This window comes from Epinephelus lanceolatus, chromosome 15, assembly GCF_041903045.1.
Source record: "Epinephelus lanceolatus isolate andai-2023 chromosome 15, ASM4190304v1, whole genome shotgun sequence".
NCBI lineage: Eukaryota > Metazoa > Chordata > Actinopteri > Perciformes > Serranidae > Epinephelus > Epinephelus lanceolatus.
The window spans coordinates 42310919-42330587 of NC_135748.1; the positions used below are offsets into that span (position 1 = coordinate 42310919).

At 42.5% G+C, this 19669-nt stretch overlaps 1 protein-coding gene across 1 annotated transcript; it reads left to right on the top strand.

The window, feature by feature from the left end:
• The first annotated feature begins 7821 nt into the window (after positions 1 to 7821).
• On the top strand, positions 7822 to 18431 carry cdc25b (cell division cycle 25B). The gene is made up of 15 exons (XM_033643675.2): positions 7822 to 8363; positions 8516 to 8598; positions 9536 to 9587; positions 10811 to 10852; positions 11018 to 11051; positions 11495 to 11632; positions 12073 to 12192; positions 12286 to 12423; positions 12631 to 12708; positions 12819 to 13016; positions 13601 to 13705; positions 13792 to 13854; positions 13966 to 14064; positions 14770 to 15015; positions 17328 to 18431. The coding sequence occupies exons 1-15, from the start codon at positions 8149 to 8151 to the stop codon at positions 17466 to 17468; spliced, it is 1752 nt and encodes a 583-aa protein (XP_033499566.2). The 5' UTR covers positions 7822 to 8148; the 3' UTR covers positions 17469 to 18431.
• Positions 18432 to 19669: the final 1238 nt, after the last annotated feature.

Genomic DNA, 19669 nt, shown 5'->3' on the forward strand with positions numbered 1-19669 from the left:
TCACAAATAGAAATGTGAAAATGGCATGTTGTATTTTTACAGAGACTGATATAGTGGAGGATCTTTATAGCTCCAGCACACAACCTCCTGTAAAACCACAACTTGTCAGTTTTACATGAATGTTTGTTACAGATTTTTGAAGTCAGGGGTGTGTTCGTAAATCCAATCTGCAATCCACTGTTGTTCGAAGGCACAGGCTCTATTCCTACATGAATTAATGAACCATTCAGGTAATCACACATTCACTCCGTCTGGCGCTCTGCTGCTTCGAGAGTGTAGTGTTCTGATGACGAACAGTACATTCAGACAGCGCTCCAGCATTTGGAGTGAGTATTTCCCACGGTTAGGCAACCTGTGGCTCTTTAGCCCCTCTCGAAGGGCTCTATGTGGCGTTTACAAAAGATATACTGAAATGAATAACAGTTATTTTTTAATTTTAATTATTATTATTAGTTTTAATTTTCATCTTTCATTGCCATAGGCCTAAAGTGATTCTTACATTTTACAGGTGTAAAAATGTGTGACCTATATGCAAAAGAAGTAGTCATACATCTATGACCTGGTGCCTTCTCCGAAAATTTGGTGAACCTAAATAGTGGTGGCTAGTTAGTCTCCCTTGTTAGCTGTTGATTCCAAATCCAAAAAAGTCTCAGAGGAAAACAGAGAACTTCATAGTGAGTGGACAGATTTTCTTGCTTTCACCGCCAACGCTGCAACGTTTAAGTTCCAAATATTCATAAATAGTCCAATGAATGAATGCTCATTATGAACTATTAGCAATATTGATAGGCTTATTTCTACCTGATTGGCTGTGTCACCTTGTAGAGCACAAATATGTATTGCAGCTCCAGACATTGTTTTTAAATTTAGGCCAAAAATGGCTCTGTTGATAGTTCAGGCTGCCGACCCCTGAGTATTTCCAAACGCACCCTGTGTGAAGTGGTTCCAATCTTCTCCTCAGCAAAAAAAGGAGAATAAGCATATTTCCCAAATGCAGATCCATTCCTGTGAGTATGATTAAAAACCTGACTTAAAACACAGTCCTTGTGTTTTCATGGCCCTATCACAGGATTTCTGGTTTCCTGCCAGCAGACTGTTCAGATAAGAGGTTTCTCAGGATAAGTATAGCCTGCTGCAAACTGAGCTGATGCAGATATGTTGCCAAAACATGGTGTTAGTTGAGTAAACCAAGGAGCGATATAAAGAGGGCCGCTGCTGCAAAGCTGACGGCACCAGCTGTAACATTATCTTTATTAAGACTTTTGGAGACAAATGGGTCAAGATTTAGACAGGAAAAACATCATCTACTGATCTTTCCTGAGGACATTTGACTTCAGTGACACGGGGGAAAAAGTATATAAATGGGAGCATAACATAAAACTGTACTTTGACCATAAATGATCATCCTCTCTCCACATAATGTGTCCTGCTGTGATGAAGCTGCATCCAGTTTAATATGTACCCACACAGACCTTTTCTTCCTCCCTATCTCCGACTCCTCTCACAGAGGAATGTGTTCATGGAGACAGTCAGTCAGCCACCGCTCCCCCACAACCTCCCTGGTGTTCATCCATACCATTGTTCCCTCTCATTGTCTCCACTGGTGTCAACGCAGACTCTCCCCTGGTGTAGGGCACCCCTCCACCGATCAACCACTGATCGACCACCACCACCCCCCGACAACTCCAGGCTCAGGTCGAAGAAAGAGGAGTAAACATCTGCTGGTGGAGGCCGACAGATGGGCAACAACACAGAGGGAGAGGGCTTGAGCCTGTGGCTAGGAATTCTGGAGGGAAAGGCAGACAAAAGTAGAGGAGGGGGCGAAGACTTTGGGGGTCAAAGAAAGGAAGGAGGAGGAGGACATGTATAGAGAGCAGTGACACGTCCTGGTGGGCCTGAGAGGATATTTTCATACGATATGATGACAATTCAGACGCATCAGAAAGTTCTACAGATGGACATCTATGGCACCAAGTACAGAAATCCTTAAAGCACCAAAAGCTGGCAATAAATTTGGGTTTGGTAGGCGTCGGTAAAATAAATAGAAAATATTTAAATCAGTATGCCTTAAAAAATTATTTGACATGCCTCCCCCTGTTTTTCACCGCCCCCTTCACTCTCATAAATAATGAAGAGTTTCATTAGTTGTGGTTTCACTGGAGAGTTGAAGTCACATGACGGTCTAAAAGAAGCTCAGAGGTTTTTTAAGTTGACAACAAGAATAAAAGACACTGAAAACTTGTAATGTCTGGCAGCAAAGGAGCTGAATGCAGTTTCCAGTTTTCACAAAACATCTGCAGAGTAAGAGGTCACTTTGAGAACAGCGCCTCACACTTACAAAGCTATACTTTGCAGCTGGTTTACATGTGTGTGTGTCTGTGTGGGGTGTGTGTGTGGCTGTGAATGTTAAACCCTTCCTCCTTCCTGCAGCTACAGCTTCTACTTCCACCTGTAAATAGAGGGTTTGGAAGCAGCTCAGGTTGTGGAGCAGTGAAGGCGTCGGTGGGGGTGAATCAATCATGTGTGTCCCAATTACAGGTTACCATGATCCAACACAACAAACTGCAGATCGCCACACACCGTTTGTTTCAGTCAGTCACAGTGTGAGAGATAAGATTTGGTTTATCAATAATAAACTTTACCTCTGAGTGCTTTTTAAAGCAGCTTTTACACAAGTTTAAAAGGTTTTATTGATTCTGTGCAGGCTGTCGAGGCTGTTCAGTAAATCTGTTGGTCTCTCCAAGTATAAAGGAAGGAAGTTCTCGCTCTTTAAGATTCCATATGTGACATTCAGAGCATCAATATAGAAGCAAACCATTTTTGTAATGTAAAGATACAGTTGAGTAGCTGGAGTAAGTTATAATCCGAGCTTCTGTGTGGTTTGTTGTGGTAGACGTTCCAGCTGTGTGTTTCCCCACATGATAACACGAGCTCTTTTTACACAGAGATGAGGCTACAGAGCCGCTACAAAGTCCCTACTTTGCACCACCTTTGCATGTTTACACTGAACCAAACAACAGCGGCATCATGTCGCTTTACCTAGCATGCTGGCATATCTGAAGCAAAAAAACATGTGACAGGCCTGACATGTAACACTAAATCGCCAGTCTTTAGTGTGACATATAATATACCAACCCATTCTCATCCCCAGTTCGTCACATATTGGCGCTTGGTCAATGGACTCACATCTACGTATTACGCGCTATGTATCCTGGGTGCGTCTGTTGTTGTCTGCTTTCACAGGAAATATACAGTTTGTGTTTGTTAGATGAATGCAGTGTTTTTTCAAAATAAACCTGAATCAGTAAAACAGCTTATATTTACGTTTACTTTCCTGTTCGATTAAAAAAAAAAGCATGGTTTCGCTCAGCTTTCATATAGGAAAAGAACACTAGGCTCCCGGGTGAAAGTCTGGGGTTTGATGGACCCATCCATCGTCCTCTATAGGGACTTTCCAGCCCTTTATATTAATTCATTCATGTCAGCGTTTTAAACTTATGCCAAACTGATGCCGCCTGTCTGCATATCATACCGCTGCAACAGGTGCCATCCGGCTAACCGGCAGGGTATCATAATAATGCAAAAGGTTCTGTTCAGCTGCGTTTCAAACTGATGCTGCCTGGTGGCGTATCATGCTGCTGTGAAAGATGGTTTTTGGCATCAGTGTCTGACGCCGAAATCACTGACAAAGCGGCAGTATTCGACAAGTTCAGAATAAGCATACGCATCAGCAGCACTTTATGAACAATAACAATGATTTAACATGTCAGTAACAATCATTTAGCGTCCCTGTTATATGGTGGCTGATCTTGTCCTCTGCTCGGAGGGTAAGGAGCTCCTGGACCTCGTTGTTTTCACAGTTTGTGGACATATACAGCCGCTCCTTGAACCCCACCCCAGCTTGAACAGGCAGTGTAAAAGGGCTGCTGTTGGTTCTGTCAGCATGTTAGCAGATGTTAGCACTGCTAGCTGCTAGCCACCAGCTCAGCCACCTCCATGTTTAGAGCCATGAGCACAAACAGCTCATTTAAAAAAACAAATAACATTCTTGCTGATACATTTTGAATGCATGATGCAGTTTTAGGTTTTTGTGTGTTTCTTTGTTTCAACATGGTGAAAAATGCCCATCACTGAGGTCAGAGTCCAAACTGCCATCTTCACATGCTGCTTTGTTGAGCCAACAATCCAGAGATAATCACTTTACTGTTATATAAAACAGAAAAAACACCTAATTCTCACATTAGAGAAACTGGAGCCAGAGATGTTTGTGTCATTTTTGCTTAAGTAAACAACTTGGGTTTACTGACTGCTTAATCTTCTGTCGGTCAAGGAATCAATTAATTGACTGCTCCTTGCAGGTCTGATACCACAGAATAAAGCCAAAGGTATCGAAGCGTTCTCTGTTCATTACTCTGAGGTAAAGACTGTTGGATGAACTCTGTGATACCAACCATGCAGCTGGACAAAGATGGCCGACCAGCTCAGGAAACCAAAGCTCAGTAAAGAGATTAAGAGCCTCGAGAGCTGGAGTACTGTGATTCTTCCAAAGCATGAAAGAGAGCCATCTTGGATTCTTGTTTTGTATTTTATGGGAGCAGCAGTGGCTTCAGTGCTTTAACAGACTGTGAATCCTGTCTCCTTGTTATGTGTGTGTGTTGGTGTGAGCTTGTGTAAAGAGGAAATCGGTTGGCAGCGGGGAGTCTGTGCAGGTTTGGTGGGAACAGAAGGTGTCGGGAGGTTTGCAGAGGTTGTATTCAGGCTGAGTCTCTCTTTCTCTCCCCCCTCTTGTCTTCTCTTTTCAGATGTGGGGTGTGGAGCCCGGAGTCGCAGGCCTGTGCTTGTACCTCTCCAGGCAAGTTCATTAAACTTCATTTACATTGGTGATGCAAATCACACAGATACTTTATCCGGACAAAGACTGTTGCAGTGAACGGCGGTTCTTCCACAAGCCAAAGGTCAGCACACCCCCGTGCTTACAGCTCCAGGTTAAGTAAAAATGATGCTGAAAGAGCTTCTCGTTGGAATACCAAAGCACTGTTGTTGTGTTAAAATGGGCGCAGCCTCTCTGATAAGGTATCAGATTCTGAATGACACATAACTGCACATTCAGCATTGTAAATACAACCTGGGCTGTGCAGGAGAAACCTGGACTTCTGGTGGAAGAGTTTCAAAATGAATCAAAGAGAGTTGAGGTAAAGTTGCAGAAACACAAACACCGACATCACATGAACCTCAGGCAGAACACTGAGCTGGGTTCACTGGGAACATCTGTCTGGTTTTGTCAGTTGGACTGTCTCAGCGGTCTGGTTGAACGAGTTACGGGCAGGTGTGTGACTGTTGGTCAGTAAAGTTGTGTTTGACTTAACAAACAGGAGTTTTGGTGTTTGAAGAGTAAATAGATCTTTCAAAATGGAGTCCTGAAGAAGAAGCCTGTGGTGACACTGCAAGACATGGCCGGATCTAAAAGACACAACGTGTGTCTGTGCTGAGACCAGCAGGCACCAGAACTCATTTATCTATTCCACAAACACACTGAGACTAAACCACAAGACATCCAAGTCATTTATAAGATTACTTCCTCCTGTAACCACATGGTCCAAATTAATGAATACCAGAAGAAGCAGTGTTGTTTCCTTCTTTAAATAAAATCATATTTGTGACTTTTTTTCTGTTTTCTCAAACTGAGGTTGAATTTTTTCCCTCACATTGAAGAGAGAGAGAGAGAGAGAGAGAGAGTCATGTTTGATGAAGGAAAATATCACTAAAACCACTTTAAGAGCTGCTCACTCCCACACCAACTCACACATGCAAACCACACACATTACAAAACATGATATCTCTGCATCTTCTCCTCATGTCTGAACTGTCTTTTACAGTCATAAACATTCATAAATTTATCTTGATTTTATTAAGGAGAAGAATGTGTGTGCTGGTGTGACAGAGAGGGAGAGAAACAGCAAAAAGCAAAAAGGAAATATTCTTCCTGTTACATCAATGAATACTGATTTGTCTGAGTCACTTTGTGTGGGAGGCGTTTGAGCTCGACTGCTACTACCGATATGTGTGCACACAGTCAGGTCACAGTGCGCTTCACCAAAATGTTACGAAAGACTATGTGAAAAAAAATCTATCTGTCTATCCAGGGTACCCAAATATCTAACTTCAGATACTATTTATCTACATTTGTAAAATCATGCAGTCATCTTTGCATATTTAGAGATTAGATGTTTCTTAATTTGTGGATTATAAACAGGCTTGTGAGCACACATCAGGGAAACTTAACTTCCTTTACATGCGGGGGATACTTCTCCAAAGCAACAGGAGAACTGCCTGTTCTCAACATTTCAACATTTGCTCATCTTTGCCAAGAGGCAAATCTAGTCACAGCAGCTCTGCACAGTCAGGACATGGGCAGCTTATGAGACACTGGGCCCCTGGGGACAGACATGTAAAAAGCCCCACAACCTTTCCCACACAGGATTGGAAACTTACACACATTTTGTGGTGATATTGCCTCTTTTTTGTTGTAGTCATTTTGTGTCTCTTTTTGGTTGTTCTGCTCCTCCCTGTGTGTCTTTGTATCGTGTCTCTTTGAGGTGATTTTGTGGGAGGTTTTTTAGGTAAATTTGTGTCTGTTTTGTGTTGTTTTCTGGCTTTTTGTGGTTGTTTTGCCTCTTTTGTAGTCATTTTGTGTCTCTTTACAGTTCCTTTGCATCTCTTTGTGGTCATTTTGAGTCTCTTCCTGGTTGGCACATGTTAATTTGTGTAATGTTTTGCAGGTAAAGGCCTGAGGGACACTTTTAGCCCCTGGGCCTGTGCCTGGTAGGCCTGTTCAGTAATCCATCCATAGCGCAGGGTGTTTTTAGGATTTGATGACATTTGGGGAATAGCTCTTCTGTTGAGGGGCCTGGGGATCCTCCCATAGCACTTTTTTTGAAAAATAACCCGTATTTTGATACCTTTGTATGTATCCTGGCACCTCATTTACATTTAAAGTACAAAAAAATAATCCCAGTGTGAATACATTTGTCATCATTGTGAATCACAAAATGGTTGGAGGGACACCTGGCACCAAATTTGACCCATGGGCTGTAATTTGAGTATCACTGACGTACATGTTGCAGTTTAAAACAAATCAATGGGAAGTTTTGCAAAACTTAATCCACATTGAGTCATTTTGTAAAAATGTCCCTGCAGCAGAGATAATATTATTTCACAAATTTAATATAGTGGTAGCCTATTAAAAAGTCTGTCTATCCATCTATCTAACTTCCTATCTGTCTATCCTGTTTTAAGAATTATGCAGTGTCATGTGATGATGTTTGATTTCAGCTTGCACGCGACCCTCAGTTTAGATGAATGACCACTGTGTTTATTTGCAAACTTATATTTTGTTTGTATTGGTGGAAAAGCAGACTTGCAAGGCAGCCATTTTGTAATTTAAGAGAGATTCTTGCAAAGCTGTTTCTTGTTTTATTCCTTTTCTCCAAATATCCCATCAGCAGCCAAGTGAATCTTACTCCACATATATAGCAAAAAAATGTCCTAAAGCAGGTGAAATTATCAGTAAAATATTTAATATTTTTTGCCACATTAACTGATAAAATCCAGAGCCCACAGCTGAGAGTGTGAGAACAAAAGATATCTGAGAAGAAAGATGAAATTTTAAAGGATTGTGTCACTTCCTGTTTCTGCTCCCCATCCGCTGAGAGGACAACAGAGCCGTTCCGCGCTCTGATTGGTCAGCTGGATATCACAACGGCGCTGATTGGCCGAGAGATTGCCGCTCCTGAGCTTCTATTTTGAACATAAATACGAGCAGCTTCAGTCGCCTTTTCTCAGAAACCAGAGGCTGTCAGAGGGGAACCTGCTGCTCCGCTCCTCTCTGACACACACTACAGCTATGTGGCTTCATTAGGACCGAGTCAAAGTTAACTCCACACGGAACCACCGAGTCTCTTCTAGTCGGTGTGAAGGATCCTACGTTTGGAAATGCTTTAATAAATTACTGCTAGCTAACTGGTTAGCTTCCGGGTTAGCTCGAAGATTGGACCGTCTTGCTAATTCGTCGCTTTCAGACCAAAATTTAAGCTAAATCCTCCGCAAAGCAAAACTTCTGCAGGATTCATATAAATTCGGACAGCTAAGATGGAGTCGGGTAATATGTTTGGCTGCACCAGCCCTGTGAGAAGCGGTCTGAAGAGCAGGCCCGACGGGATCCCCGGGCTTTCCTCGCTCACTCTGCCCGAGCTGAGCACAAAGAACACGCACTGCAGGAACCTGTTCTCCCCCGGACCCGCCGCCGTGCTGTCGCCTGTCACCAACTTGGCTCTGGACATGAACAATTTAGCTGGACTCGGAAGGTATTATTATTACATTTTACGTGTTATACATTTTCTTAACCTTTGCTTCTGGTTTTTGCACGCCATGGACAAACATTAATTTATTCCCAGCATGCACAGTGTGGTTTACAGCCCATACCACTCATACCACTGCTCATCTTTTCCCCACACAGTCAATGTGATACACCGAAAAGGAGAAAGCACGCACCCCTGGAGAAGGTCCCCTCCTTTGCTTCTGACGTCTCATCTGATGCCGGTGAGTCTCCCTGAAAGCCATTGTCTGTGCTAATTGATGCTGTTAGGACTGATGCCTGAGGCCCCATGAGCATCTATTGCATCTCATTTCATAGTCATGACTGTAAGATGTCTCCATGTGGTTGGTTTTAACCATTCTGTAAATTTCAAGCAAAACATTACAGTGTTCCCACCTTGTTAATTTTGAGGATTTGTTTCTTTTATTTGTCTTATTATGATAGTTAATTGAATATATTTAGACTTTGAAGTGTTGGTGAGACAAATCAAGCTATTGTAATGTGTTGACTTGAGCTTTCGGAAACTGTGAGGGGGGTGTTCTCACTTTTGTAATTGGTCACAGTGGTGGAAAAGTCCATAAAGCATAGTACAGAGATATTTGTGTGTGGCAATATCGTGTCATCACTCAGTGTCAACTATCAATTTTTTTTTAATTCTCTAAATTATTAGTATGACAAATACAAATTAAACTTAAGGTAGCCTACTAGAATAATATCATCAATTTTCAGTCCACTAGATACATTTTGCTGCTGCAAAAACTGTCTGAAGTGAGACGAAGAGACTGAAAACTTAATTTTATTAGATGAAACTGTTGAGGACAAAATTTAAAGTTGAAAAGGGTCATAAATTGCAATATTTTATCGCAATATCCAGCATTGCATTTCTGCAATATTGCATCATGATGATATTGCATCGTGGATCCTCTGGTGATTCACAGCCCTACTCACAGCCCCAGAGTTGCAGTCACGTCACTCCTTTTTTACAAATTAAACTGCTCAGCAGTATAAAGTGACATTCAAATTTATCCTGAAGTTTTTGTGAAACTGGTTGAGGATTGAAAATTGTCCACCCACAGTTTCGATGTGTCTGTATTGTGGTTGTTGGTAGCAGTTAACCACCTGACTCTCGCATCGATCTGTGACACAAATCTCTTCTTTCAGGCCTCGGCATGGATCTCCCCAGCCCCATGGATGGTGTGGAAATGGAGGACACGTAAGTTGCACTGTCCTCGTCATGTCTGTTCTAATCAATCAGCCTGTGAGCTGTGCCCCTCTGCGTCCCCCAACACCAACCCCCCACCACCTCCGCCCTGCGCTTGGGCTCAGCTGAGCCAAGCTCCATTTCTCATCTGTAGGATTATGGTTTCTACCGTTGGCTTTAAAATGGCAGCGTCACTCGTTTTTTTTACTAAGAAGATAAGCTGATAAGGACATATGAGCTCAACTTTCTTGAAGTTATTAAGTGAAGAAGACACACAGAAGGATGAGTTTTACATTTGCCTGAAACCTAAATGCAGGTTATCTTTGTTATCTTGGCCAGTTTGTCAGCATATCCCCAGTTTGCTAATCTTGGGTGGCCCTTTTCTTAACTCAGAGGAGGGTGAGTCTCTGCAGACATCTGTCGCTGTGTGATGTGCGAGTTCTTTTACGGCAGCATTTGGTCCTCAAGACCTCATTCACCTCCTTTACAGCTGCTCGGTTGCTAGGAGTCTTCCAGGTTGGGGGAGGACATGCCCCGCGCTTGGGTTTAATGATAGCCCACCCCCTCTGGGTTTTGGCACACTCTTCCTATGCACTGTTATTTCAATAGGAAAAGGGGGGGCTGGAGTTTTCTGTGCGTCGTGGCCATTGAAATGAGGGCACCCTCCCTTCTCATGGTCTGCATTGAATGGGACACGCTCTCTCCTCGACAAACAAAGGGCTCTTGCAGAAAAGGGGTTGGCGACGTTGGCTCCAGCAGGCATATGGTAGATTAGCTGATCTCTGCATCCCTTCTCCTGCCCTCCCTCCCCCCATCACACTGAGCTCTCTACTCATTTAGCATACAGGTGGGCAAAACTCCAATGCAAAGACCACCTCTTGCCTCTGCTTTCACTCAGCTTCCTCTCGTCCAACCGTTCCTCCTACTTTCTCAATAGAGCTCTAGCCTCTTTGTCTTTGTAGTTTATGAGCACAAGGTGTTCTGCAACTGCCAGCGAAGGCGGTCAGCGTATTTCCTCAGCAGGTTTGATCAGAAAGATGTGTTACTTTTTGTTCTGGCTGAAACAATTTGTCGGTCAATGATTAGTTGATCAAAGACAACATGAACAGATGGAAAAACAAGCAATTTAAGGACATTTAAATTCTTTACACAACATTATTAAATGCTTCTCCTACTTTTCTTTTTTTCAATCTTTCCAACTCATTGTGAATGATCTGTTATGTTTTCTGTTTCAGGTTTGAAAAGGCCATTCAGCAGTCGAGCAGAGTCATCAACGTGTAAGTTGCTTTCTAGTCAATACCATAAAATCATTAGCTTGTGTTTGGCTGTTACAGTATTGCTCTCCAAGGAGTATTTCACTCCTCAACCTAAAACAGCACGTCTGCCTGTTGATTTGATTTGTATTGACTACAGTGCTTTCCTTTCCCTTCTATCAATTGCAGGAGGATGCCAATTCGCAGAATCAACTCACTGCCGGTAAGAAGATTTGCCTTGTGTGTTGTTTACAGCTCTGCATGTCTTACATTAATGAGTCCAGATTCGCCAGATGATGTTAGAGTTTGGCCTGTTGTCATGTGGCTGTCCCCTCCACAACATCACATAGTTTAGCTTCCAAATCAGTCTCCAGCGTGCTTCTCTGAACTGTGGGCATGCTGACTGAAATCTACTCTTTGTGATATACTGTCTGTGGAGGAGTACCTCACGTGACCTCACTCCAAAAGATCTGAACTATCCCTTTAAGCCAATAAAACAAACCTCATACTTGTAGATGAGTTTGGGTAACAAGACATTGTCTTGAGGGCAGATTTTCATATTGAATGAATTAAAAGCATCTTCCAGTGTGAACCTACCACAGAGCCGCTTGTTTACAGCCACTGAGCCTCTGCTGACGTGGATCCCTCCTCTTCTCCCCTCCTCAGCTCCAGCTCCAGAGTTTCAGTCCATGTCTGAAGGGACAGGAACCAGATCCCCACCGCTACGGAATATTCGGACAACAACCCTCCCAAATAAACGCCTCCTCCGCCTCAGGACACGACAACAAGGAGAATGTGCCGGAGGTCAGTGATGCAGTTTGTGTCTTGGCTAGAACACATCACTGAAGAGATCCTGCAGTGTTAAATGGACTGTCAGGGGCAGTAGCAACCACAGAACTTTAGACAAGCTAAACAAAGCTGTTGCCGTGGTGAAGCATTGCATCATTTGGCTTAAAAGTTTGATAAATCCTAGGGTTTTATCATAGCTCTCAGAGGTACGGTTACTGAACACTGGACATTATTATTCTGTAAGTTTATGGTTTGTACAGATAATAAATGCCTGCAGAAATAATTGTGTAGCTCCAGAACAGATGAGTAGCCTCTGAGTTTACACAGTTGGAGAAATAGGAAAGGTTTTTTTATTCATCATGTTGAAAAATTGAGACAATTAGGGGCTGTGAGAATGCTTCGTAAAAAGTTGAGCATCGATTCACTCTTTAAAAAATATCCCTCTTTTTTTTCAGGAGGGCTTTGAATTCAAGAAACCAACAAAGCCGGTGTCACGGTGTCGTGTGCGCTCTTTCAACAGCGGTCGGTCAAAGGACGCGTTTGCCTGCCGTCCCAGCTCCGCACCGGCCCTCATGGTACGCGAACATGTGAAGAATCAGCATCGGCCTGTGTGCACAAACCTGGTTCTAGAAAGACTCTAACCCTCCTCCATCTTCTCCTTCGTCCAGTTTTCTTCACCTCCTCCAGGTCAGCAGCTGGACTTCTATGACTCCAGCCCCATGTTCCTGAGACGCTCCTCCCCAACCTCCTCTCTAAACGATGACGAAGACGACGGCTTCCTGGACGTAATGGATGACAACATGGAGGTGAGGCGTGTTACTTACACGGACATCTGTGGACATTTTGTAATAGTCAAATGGATTTCTTTACAGATTTTCTGCCAGTAAAAACATTTTGATGATATTCAAATTCCTCCTTTCTTTGGAGAATTAAGATGGTTACACTTGAGCCATATAACTTAACTCACACTGTCTCTAAATATTTGTCTGACAACACTTTCTTGTCACTGACAGAATGACTGTGGGATGCCGATGGGAATGGCTAGCCTGCTCACCGCCCCGCTGGTGGCTGACAGTGCAGGAGAAGACTCGGTAAGTTTGTCTACCAGGGAACAAATTTTATTCATACTGTATTTATTAGTCGTGTTAAGCTCACAAAATGTAAACGTAGTACTGAGTTTAATAATCTTTGCCCCCCTCAGCCTGTGATCCGCTGCCGGCCGCGGAGCCTGTTCCGCTCCCCCTCCATGCCCAGTCCCAGTCCAGTTTCGTCCCGTCCCTCTGTGAAGCGTCCCGACTGCCCAGGGGATGAAAACACACCGGTGAGGGTGAAGAGGCGACGCAGCCTGGCAGGAACACAGGTCACCACCCTGGAGCAAAACCCCGAATCCCCAAGAATGGTGAGTCCTCGCTGCATGGTGTGAACGAGACCATCAGTATTTGTCAAAGTCAGTGTGGTAACTGTATAAAATGTCGTTTAACAAATGAAACCGGTGGTGACATGATGAAAACAGGGGCTTAATTTTGACCAAACACACGGTGAAAGAGGCGTTATCACCTTTTGTGTATAAAAAGAGCTGTGTCTGTAACTGGAGCCTGATATCCAGTATTGATCAGGTCCAAGTCTGTAGCTACTAGCTGCTAACAGTCTTGTCTAAGGTCAGGCTAAAATGTTTGACTTAAAGATGTTTTCCAACTTGTATCTAAGTCGGTAACATTTTACAGCCTCTGTTCTAAACCTGGAAGGATTCGATTGTCTTTTAGGACGCAGGAAGTGATCAGTTGAGACTAAAGCACTGGCCTGAGTCTGCAGGGTTTAGTCTCCACTGACCATCTGCCGCCTCCTTATTAGAAGTGGAGAAATGGCCTCTGAGACATCCGCTGAGGCCGACTGGTTATTGTCCCTGGATTTACAGGCAATCTCAAATTACCTCATTTTCTCCTTGACTGCCTCCTTAAATCTCTCCCTCCTCTCCTCCTGCAGAGCTGCTCACTGCTCCAGAGGTCCAAGTCCTTCTGCCAGACAGACATCGAGAAGCTGCTGGACAGCGAGGACGGTTCCAACGAGCTAATTGGTGATTTCACCAAGGTAAGGACGGCCGCTGTGTTTCCCACTCTGTTAACTTTCAGGTGTTGAATTACTTTTCTAATCCAATTTCTTTTCTTGTCTTTCAGCCTTTCGTTCTCCCCACAGTGGATGGCAAACATCAAGACCTCAAGTACATTAACCAAGACACGGTGAGTTGAGGCACTCTGTTGGTGTCTCTCACTGTTTATGTATAAAAATGGAGCACACTGTAGACTGAATTTTGAAATGAAATATTAAATTGAGTTGTTTGTGGTCTGCAGATGGTGGCAGCTCTGTCCGGCAAGTTTAATCATCTGGTTGAGCGAGTCATTGTCGTGGATTGTCGATACCCTTACGAGTTTGAGGGAGGACACATCAAGGTGAGCGACAGTCTCCAAATACGTTTGTGCTTGAATTAAAGACAATTGCTTTTCCTTGAGAAATATGTAGAAGTGTTCATCACAACTAGCTGTAACGCCTTTAGTTTGAAACTACAAGTCACTGTGGGCAGTTAATACTAAATACAGTTTGATAGGTTTTTTTTAAGTAATGGAGGATTTACTGCTGTTAAGTCTGTATGTCTGACATTGTTTTTGTCGCCTGTTAAAGGGTAACTTCTCCCCGTGTTTTTGTCGTTAATTAAATTTTATAAAGTGGTTTCTGTCAACTTTTATATGTGATGTGTTTAATGATGATGAAATGATTTGTTATTTAAATGTAGTCTGGGTTTGGTGACGGTGATTTCAGGGCTGTTTCTGGTTAAACAAAAAGGACCTTACTCTCTGTAGGGATCCTTTCATAATGTTGTCACACACTTAGAATAACAATCTGAGCCTGTCAGTGACAAAAACAAACCATTAGTGGACGGACATTGATGGTGCACAGTTGCCCATTAAGGTTACATTGCAGCCCATTTCACTGCAGCGCTCTCACGCGATACTGGACTAGTTACAAAAAATTGTTGTTCCCATTAGTCACCAGACACTTTGCCTTAGACACATTAGACACGTTGCCCTTTAAAGTGTTTCTGTCTCTGTGTCAGGTCCTGTATGTTATTAATTAAATAATTGTCTTTGTCATCTCAGGGAGCTCTGAACCTGCACCAGGAGGACCAGGTGGAGGACTTCCTCCTCAAAACGCCCGTCGTCCCGTTGTCCCAGGACAAACGTGTCGTCATCATTTTCCACTGCGAGTTCTCGTCAGAGCGTGGCCCTCGAATGTGCCGCTTCGTCAGGGAGCGAGACCGCGCCATGAACGATTATCCCCACCTCCACTACCCTGAGCTCTACATCCTCAAGGGTGGATACAAAGACTTCTTCCCTCATTTCCAGGTCAGTTTCTCTTTAGTTTGTTTTGAAGCTAAAACTGTGTCTGCACATCGAGCTTCAACAGAAGCCATTAAACTGTGGTTGACGAATCCGTGTCACCACAACTCCTGCTCAGTAGCTGTTCAGGAGAATTAAATTTGTTGGAATTGCAATTTTTGGCAGTTAAAACCTGCCAAAGTTTGTTTTATGCACCGACATGTGATATGTCACAGCTAAAAACATTAAAAGCAAGATTGTGGCCTTGTGACACTAGCTGGGATATTTGATGTTGGATGTCCACTGTTTCATTGAGACAAATGGACTACTGTTGAAGGACACATTTCGGGACTTAGTGAAGGCAGATGACGCTGTAAGATCACGTCACTTTAACAGATGGGTCTTTGTGCATTCAGGTCTTGTGTCCACATGACATTTTTCATCAGCAGAAAAGCACGTCATCGTAGCGCCTCATTAAATAAAGCACTCAGAGTGCTTTATTTAATGACGTACTCTGCATTGGTGTTTCATGACAATAAAATCTTGACACTAACATCAGCTGTGTAGCCAGCCTAATGCTCCATTATCAGAGGGTTGGTGACTGGGCTGGGTGATGTGGCTTAAAAAGAATATTGTGATCAGTGTCAGAAATTAGCAAGGGCCACGGGCCATTTGGCCCGCAGTTTATCCAAGAATGCCCCCAAAAGCCATGTTCCGGGGGCCAAAATTGCCCCCAAGTTTTTGAAACAACTATATGTATTTATATTTTTAACAGTATTACAATCTGACATTAAAGTATAATTTTATTTTCATTAAATTAATTTACCGTCACGTCTACAACTCATTTTCCAGACATAATCAACGAGATTGCACTGATTACGTGAGAGTAATCTGACAGAGAAGGGGAGGGGGCTTTGCTGTACCATAAATATAAATTAACCATTTCTTGGGTGATCTGTGTCGACACAATGACAAATTAATGAAAAATTAAGGTAGAATGAATGTTAAATTTTAAATTAACTTACTTCCAGGACTGCATCTAAGGAATTTATAGTAATTTGGCCTTTTTAACAGTAAAAGTAACTGTAATGTGGTGAAACATTAGTACTGCTATCAGTAGATTAATGGTTAAATCATCACATTTAAACTGGTTGAATTATAGGAAATCTGAGTGATATTTTGCAACCATAACTTTATGTAACCCATTATTTATTTCATTTAGTGGTTTCTACTGAAGAGTGAAGACACTATCTTAGTTGGTTTTGCTTTTCATGTGCTTATTGTTAGAACATAATTACAATTTTTTGATGGCCCCCAAACATTTTGAAAATACCCCCATTTTCTTAGACCGTGGGGGCCAAAATTGCCCCCAAAATATTTTGTTAATTTCATACCCTGATTGTGATGCACAATGCAGTATTCTGAAATCTCTAAACTCGTGTAGACTATTAAAATACAACATTATTAAATGAACTTTATTTACAGTAAAGTTTAATAAAGTAGACACTGATGTATAATGAAGTTAAAGCAAATACTGTTTTAATACAATTAAAAGTATTGTTCTAACTAAATAAATCAAAGTGGAACCACTGGTGCTTTTATTTTGAAACACCTGTTGCTGTGAATTTAAAGTTTCCTTTTAACAGTTGTTGTGAGCAGTTAGTATAAAGTTAACCTGTTAGCGTAGCTGCCCAAAATATTAGCCTTTCTGTCTCTGTTGTGACGGTAGATATTAGCCTTGCCAAAGAAGCAGCAGTGACATCACCGGCGTGTTACTGGAAATTGTAGAGATTGTAATCAGAAGCACTCAGAGCAGGGGCACAAAAAAGGCTGATTACTCTGAAAAAACTATGATATAACACTATAAGCAGACACATTTATTAGCTCCTCACTGAGAAAAATTGAACAAGGCTGGTGCTGAGTAAAAAACACGACATGGACAGGCCCTAAGTTAGCAGCTAGCAGTGCTGACACTGCTGACATCACCAACAGAGCTAACAGTAGTAAGCAATGCTAAAGGTGGCTGGAGGGCGGGCACAGTGTTTCCTTATCAAAGCAGTTGGGTCAGGACGGCATCACAAGCAGTTAAAGCTGAATGAGCGGCGAGGCTAGGTGATATTAGCTCCTATGAGACCTGGGTAGTGTGCATTGCGATAAACTTTAGAAGCAAAATGAACCTTTAGACTGACATGTGACTGGTCGACAATATTTTCTGCCGTTCACCATTGACATTCCCCCTGTGAACATTTAGTGAGTAACTGTCCCACGTGGTGATGGTTGACTGAACCCCTCGGTGGCTCTTCAGCTCTTTGAACTGGTCTCATTTTCTTCCCGCGCAGTCACAATGTGAACCTCAGTCCTACCGGCCCATGCACCACGAGGACTTCAAGGAGGACCTGAGGAAGTTCCGCCTCAAGAGTCGCACCTGGGCCGGGGAGCGCAGCAAGAGAGACATGTACAGCCGCCTGAAGAAGCTGTGAGCGCCTCCTCGTCCTCCCAAACTGCCTCTAAGACACACTGCCTCCCCCTCAACGGGCTCAAGTACAAACTCCTCGCGGAGCCAGAGGCCCCGCCCCCACAGACGAGGATTCTCTTTTGGGATCGCACCAACAGAAGGGGATTTTCTAAAGTCCCAAATCTTTTCATTTAACTTTAGCAAAGTTAGTTATTTATGCAGATTGAAAGAGGGGCGAGACGTGATGATGAACGCTTGAGGTGCAGTGAACAGATTTCATCAAGAAGCAATGTGATTGATTTTATAACCACTCGAACCCACTGCCTGTTTGACTTTTTTATTATCACGCTGGCATTCGCAGCACGAATCACTGCCATGATGCAATAACCACACTGCCCAGTCTGCCGTTTGTCTTCAGTCTCCTCACTGGATGTTTTTATTTTGCTTCTGTCATGTCCCACCTTATTTAAGCACTTAATTTAAATACCTTGAAATGGTCAGGTGCTTTTTTTTTTTTTTTTTGGATACTGCTTTTATATAATTTTTAATGAATTTGTGTTTACGCCCATTTAAACTTTGATTCCTTCTAATAGTCTTTTCTCTAAATGTCCCAAAATGCAAATTGGATATTTTAACAGTAACGTGTACAGTGTGATATTCATGCAGCTTTTTTGTTTTTCTTTCTTTTCTTTTTTTCAATATTTGGTACCTCTGTGTTTTCTCTCGGTCAGAAGATGCCAAAGCAAACAAACTACCTGTTAACTGTGCAGTGAGATTTTTCGGATGCTGCAGGTCAGCAAGTGAGAGAGGGTTTTTGGTCCAAGACAAACGTTTTGTTTTTTGCTTTGATTCCTTTAAGTTTCAGAGACAACATGTCTTCCCCTCTGCAGAGCTAATGATGTCGGATTATCATGAACGGGGTGGTTTGAATATTTTGGTACAGGCTCGTGGGGGAGCTGCTGAAATAAAGAGCCGATGTGTGTTCATACATGATGTGCAGTATCTTTTCTTTCTTTTGATAACAATTTCAGTTTTGTCCTGGGATTATTCTCAGGTAGGGCTCAGTATCATTTGATTGTTTTCTCACTGTTGACAGGAGGATGGAAAGTTTGTTTTATTTTATTCCTTATGTTCCTGCAGGAATAGAAACATGTTTCATTTAACAACAGAAACAACAAATGACTACTGTCCAAACACAAGCAGCTTTGTTCACACTTTGCCTCAATAAGATGCCAATCCAAAGTTTACCGAGTGAAATTTTAAACCTGATTTTGTCTTATCAAAGAATAAGTAAACAAGACGAATCTGGTCAGGCGTTCAGTGCCAACTTCTAATGCTTTTTAGTTTTTGAATCTGCTGCTGACCCACTTCTACAGATAAGGGGCAGTAAATGGGTTTATAAAATCAGCACGTTCATGCTGTTTTTTTTTTTTTTTTTTTTTTTTTTTTCTTAACATGAGTTGAGTAAACTTGCTAAAAATAGGGGGTAGACTCCTTTCTGTTGGCTTTTTCCAGGTTACCCATCAGGTAATCGAGCCGGTGCAGGACAAGTGCTCTGATTGGAGCTTCTAAAAAGGCGATGTCTATCATCAATTTCAAACATTCAGCAAGTTCAGTGTTGGAGAAAAACTGTAGAAGCAGCTACAAAGCTGTCAGCTCAAGTCCAAAGTTTATTTCGGATATCCACAGTAGGAGAGACTGGTCACCTCAAATACAGGCGGGGAGATTCCAGCAATGGTCTTTGTTTTACCACTCACTGATGTTAACTATTTTTCTTCAAAGAGGAGAAACAGAGAACGTTCCCATATTAAACCGTTTAAATTTCACACTTCCTACTTTAATTCTTAAATGCAAGGCTTTGCTGTATGTGTATGTGTACATTTACATTACAACACTCCACCTGTCAGCGAGGGCAGCAGATAATTCAGAAGACACTACAATCTCAACGTTCTGTTCACCTGAGTAAAGAGTTTATCATGTAGGGAACAGTGACGCAGGCCTTTTAATGAGTTAAAATGATCAGTTGAACCAATGTACAGAAGTCACAATGGGCCCCAGTGCACGCTGTTATGACAGGTTTTATCAACAGTGTGTTTTATTGCTGCTTATGTGTTATATCCACCTACAGATGTGGCCAGTTTGTCAGTCTTTGGAGATTTTGTACCTAAACTAGCTGCTGTAAATCTTATCAATAATTGAATGGTTAAACAGATTTGATATGAGACA

Coding starts and splice junctions, on each gene's coding strand:
- cdc25b (XM_033643675.2), top strand. CDS start 8,149: ATGGAGTCGGGTAATATGTTTGGCTGCACCAGCCCTGTGAGAAGCGGT. Junction 11,052..11,494: donor GCAGAATCAACTCACTGCCG/GTAAGAAGATTT, acceptor TCCCCTCCTCAG/CTCCAGCTCCAGAGTTTCAG. Junction 13,706..13,791: donor TAATTGGTGATTTCACCAAG/GTAAGGACGGCC, acceptor CTTGTCTTTCAG/CCTTTCGTTCTCCCCACAGT.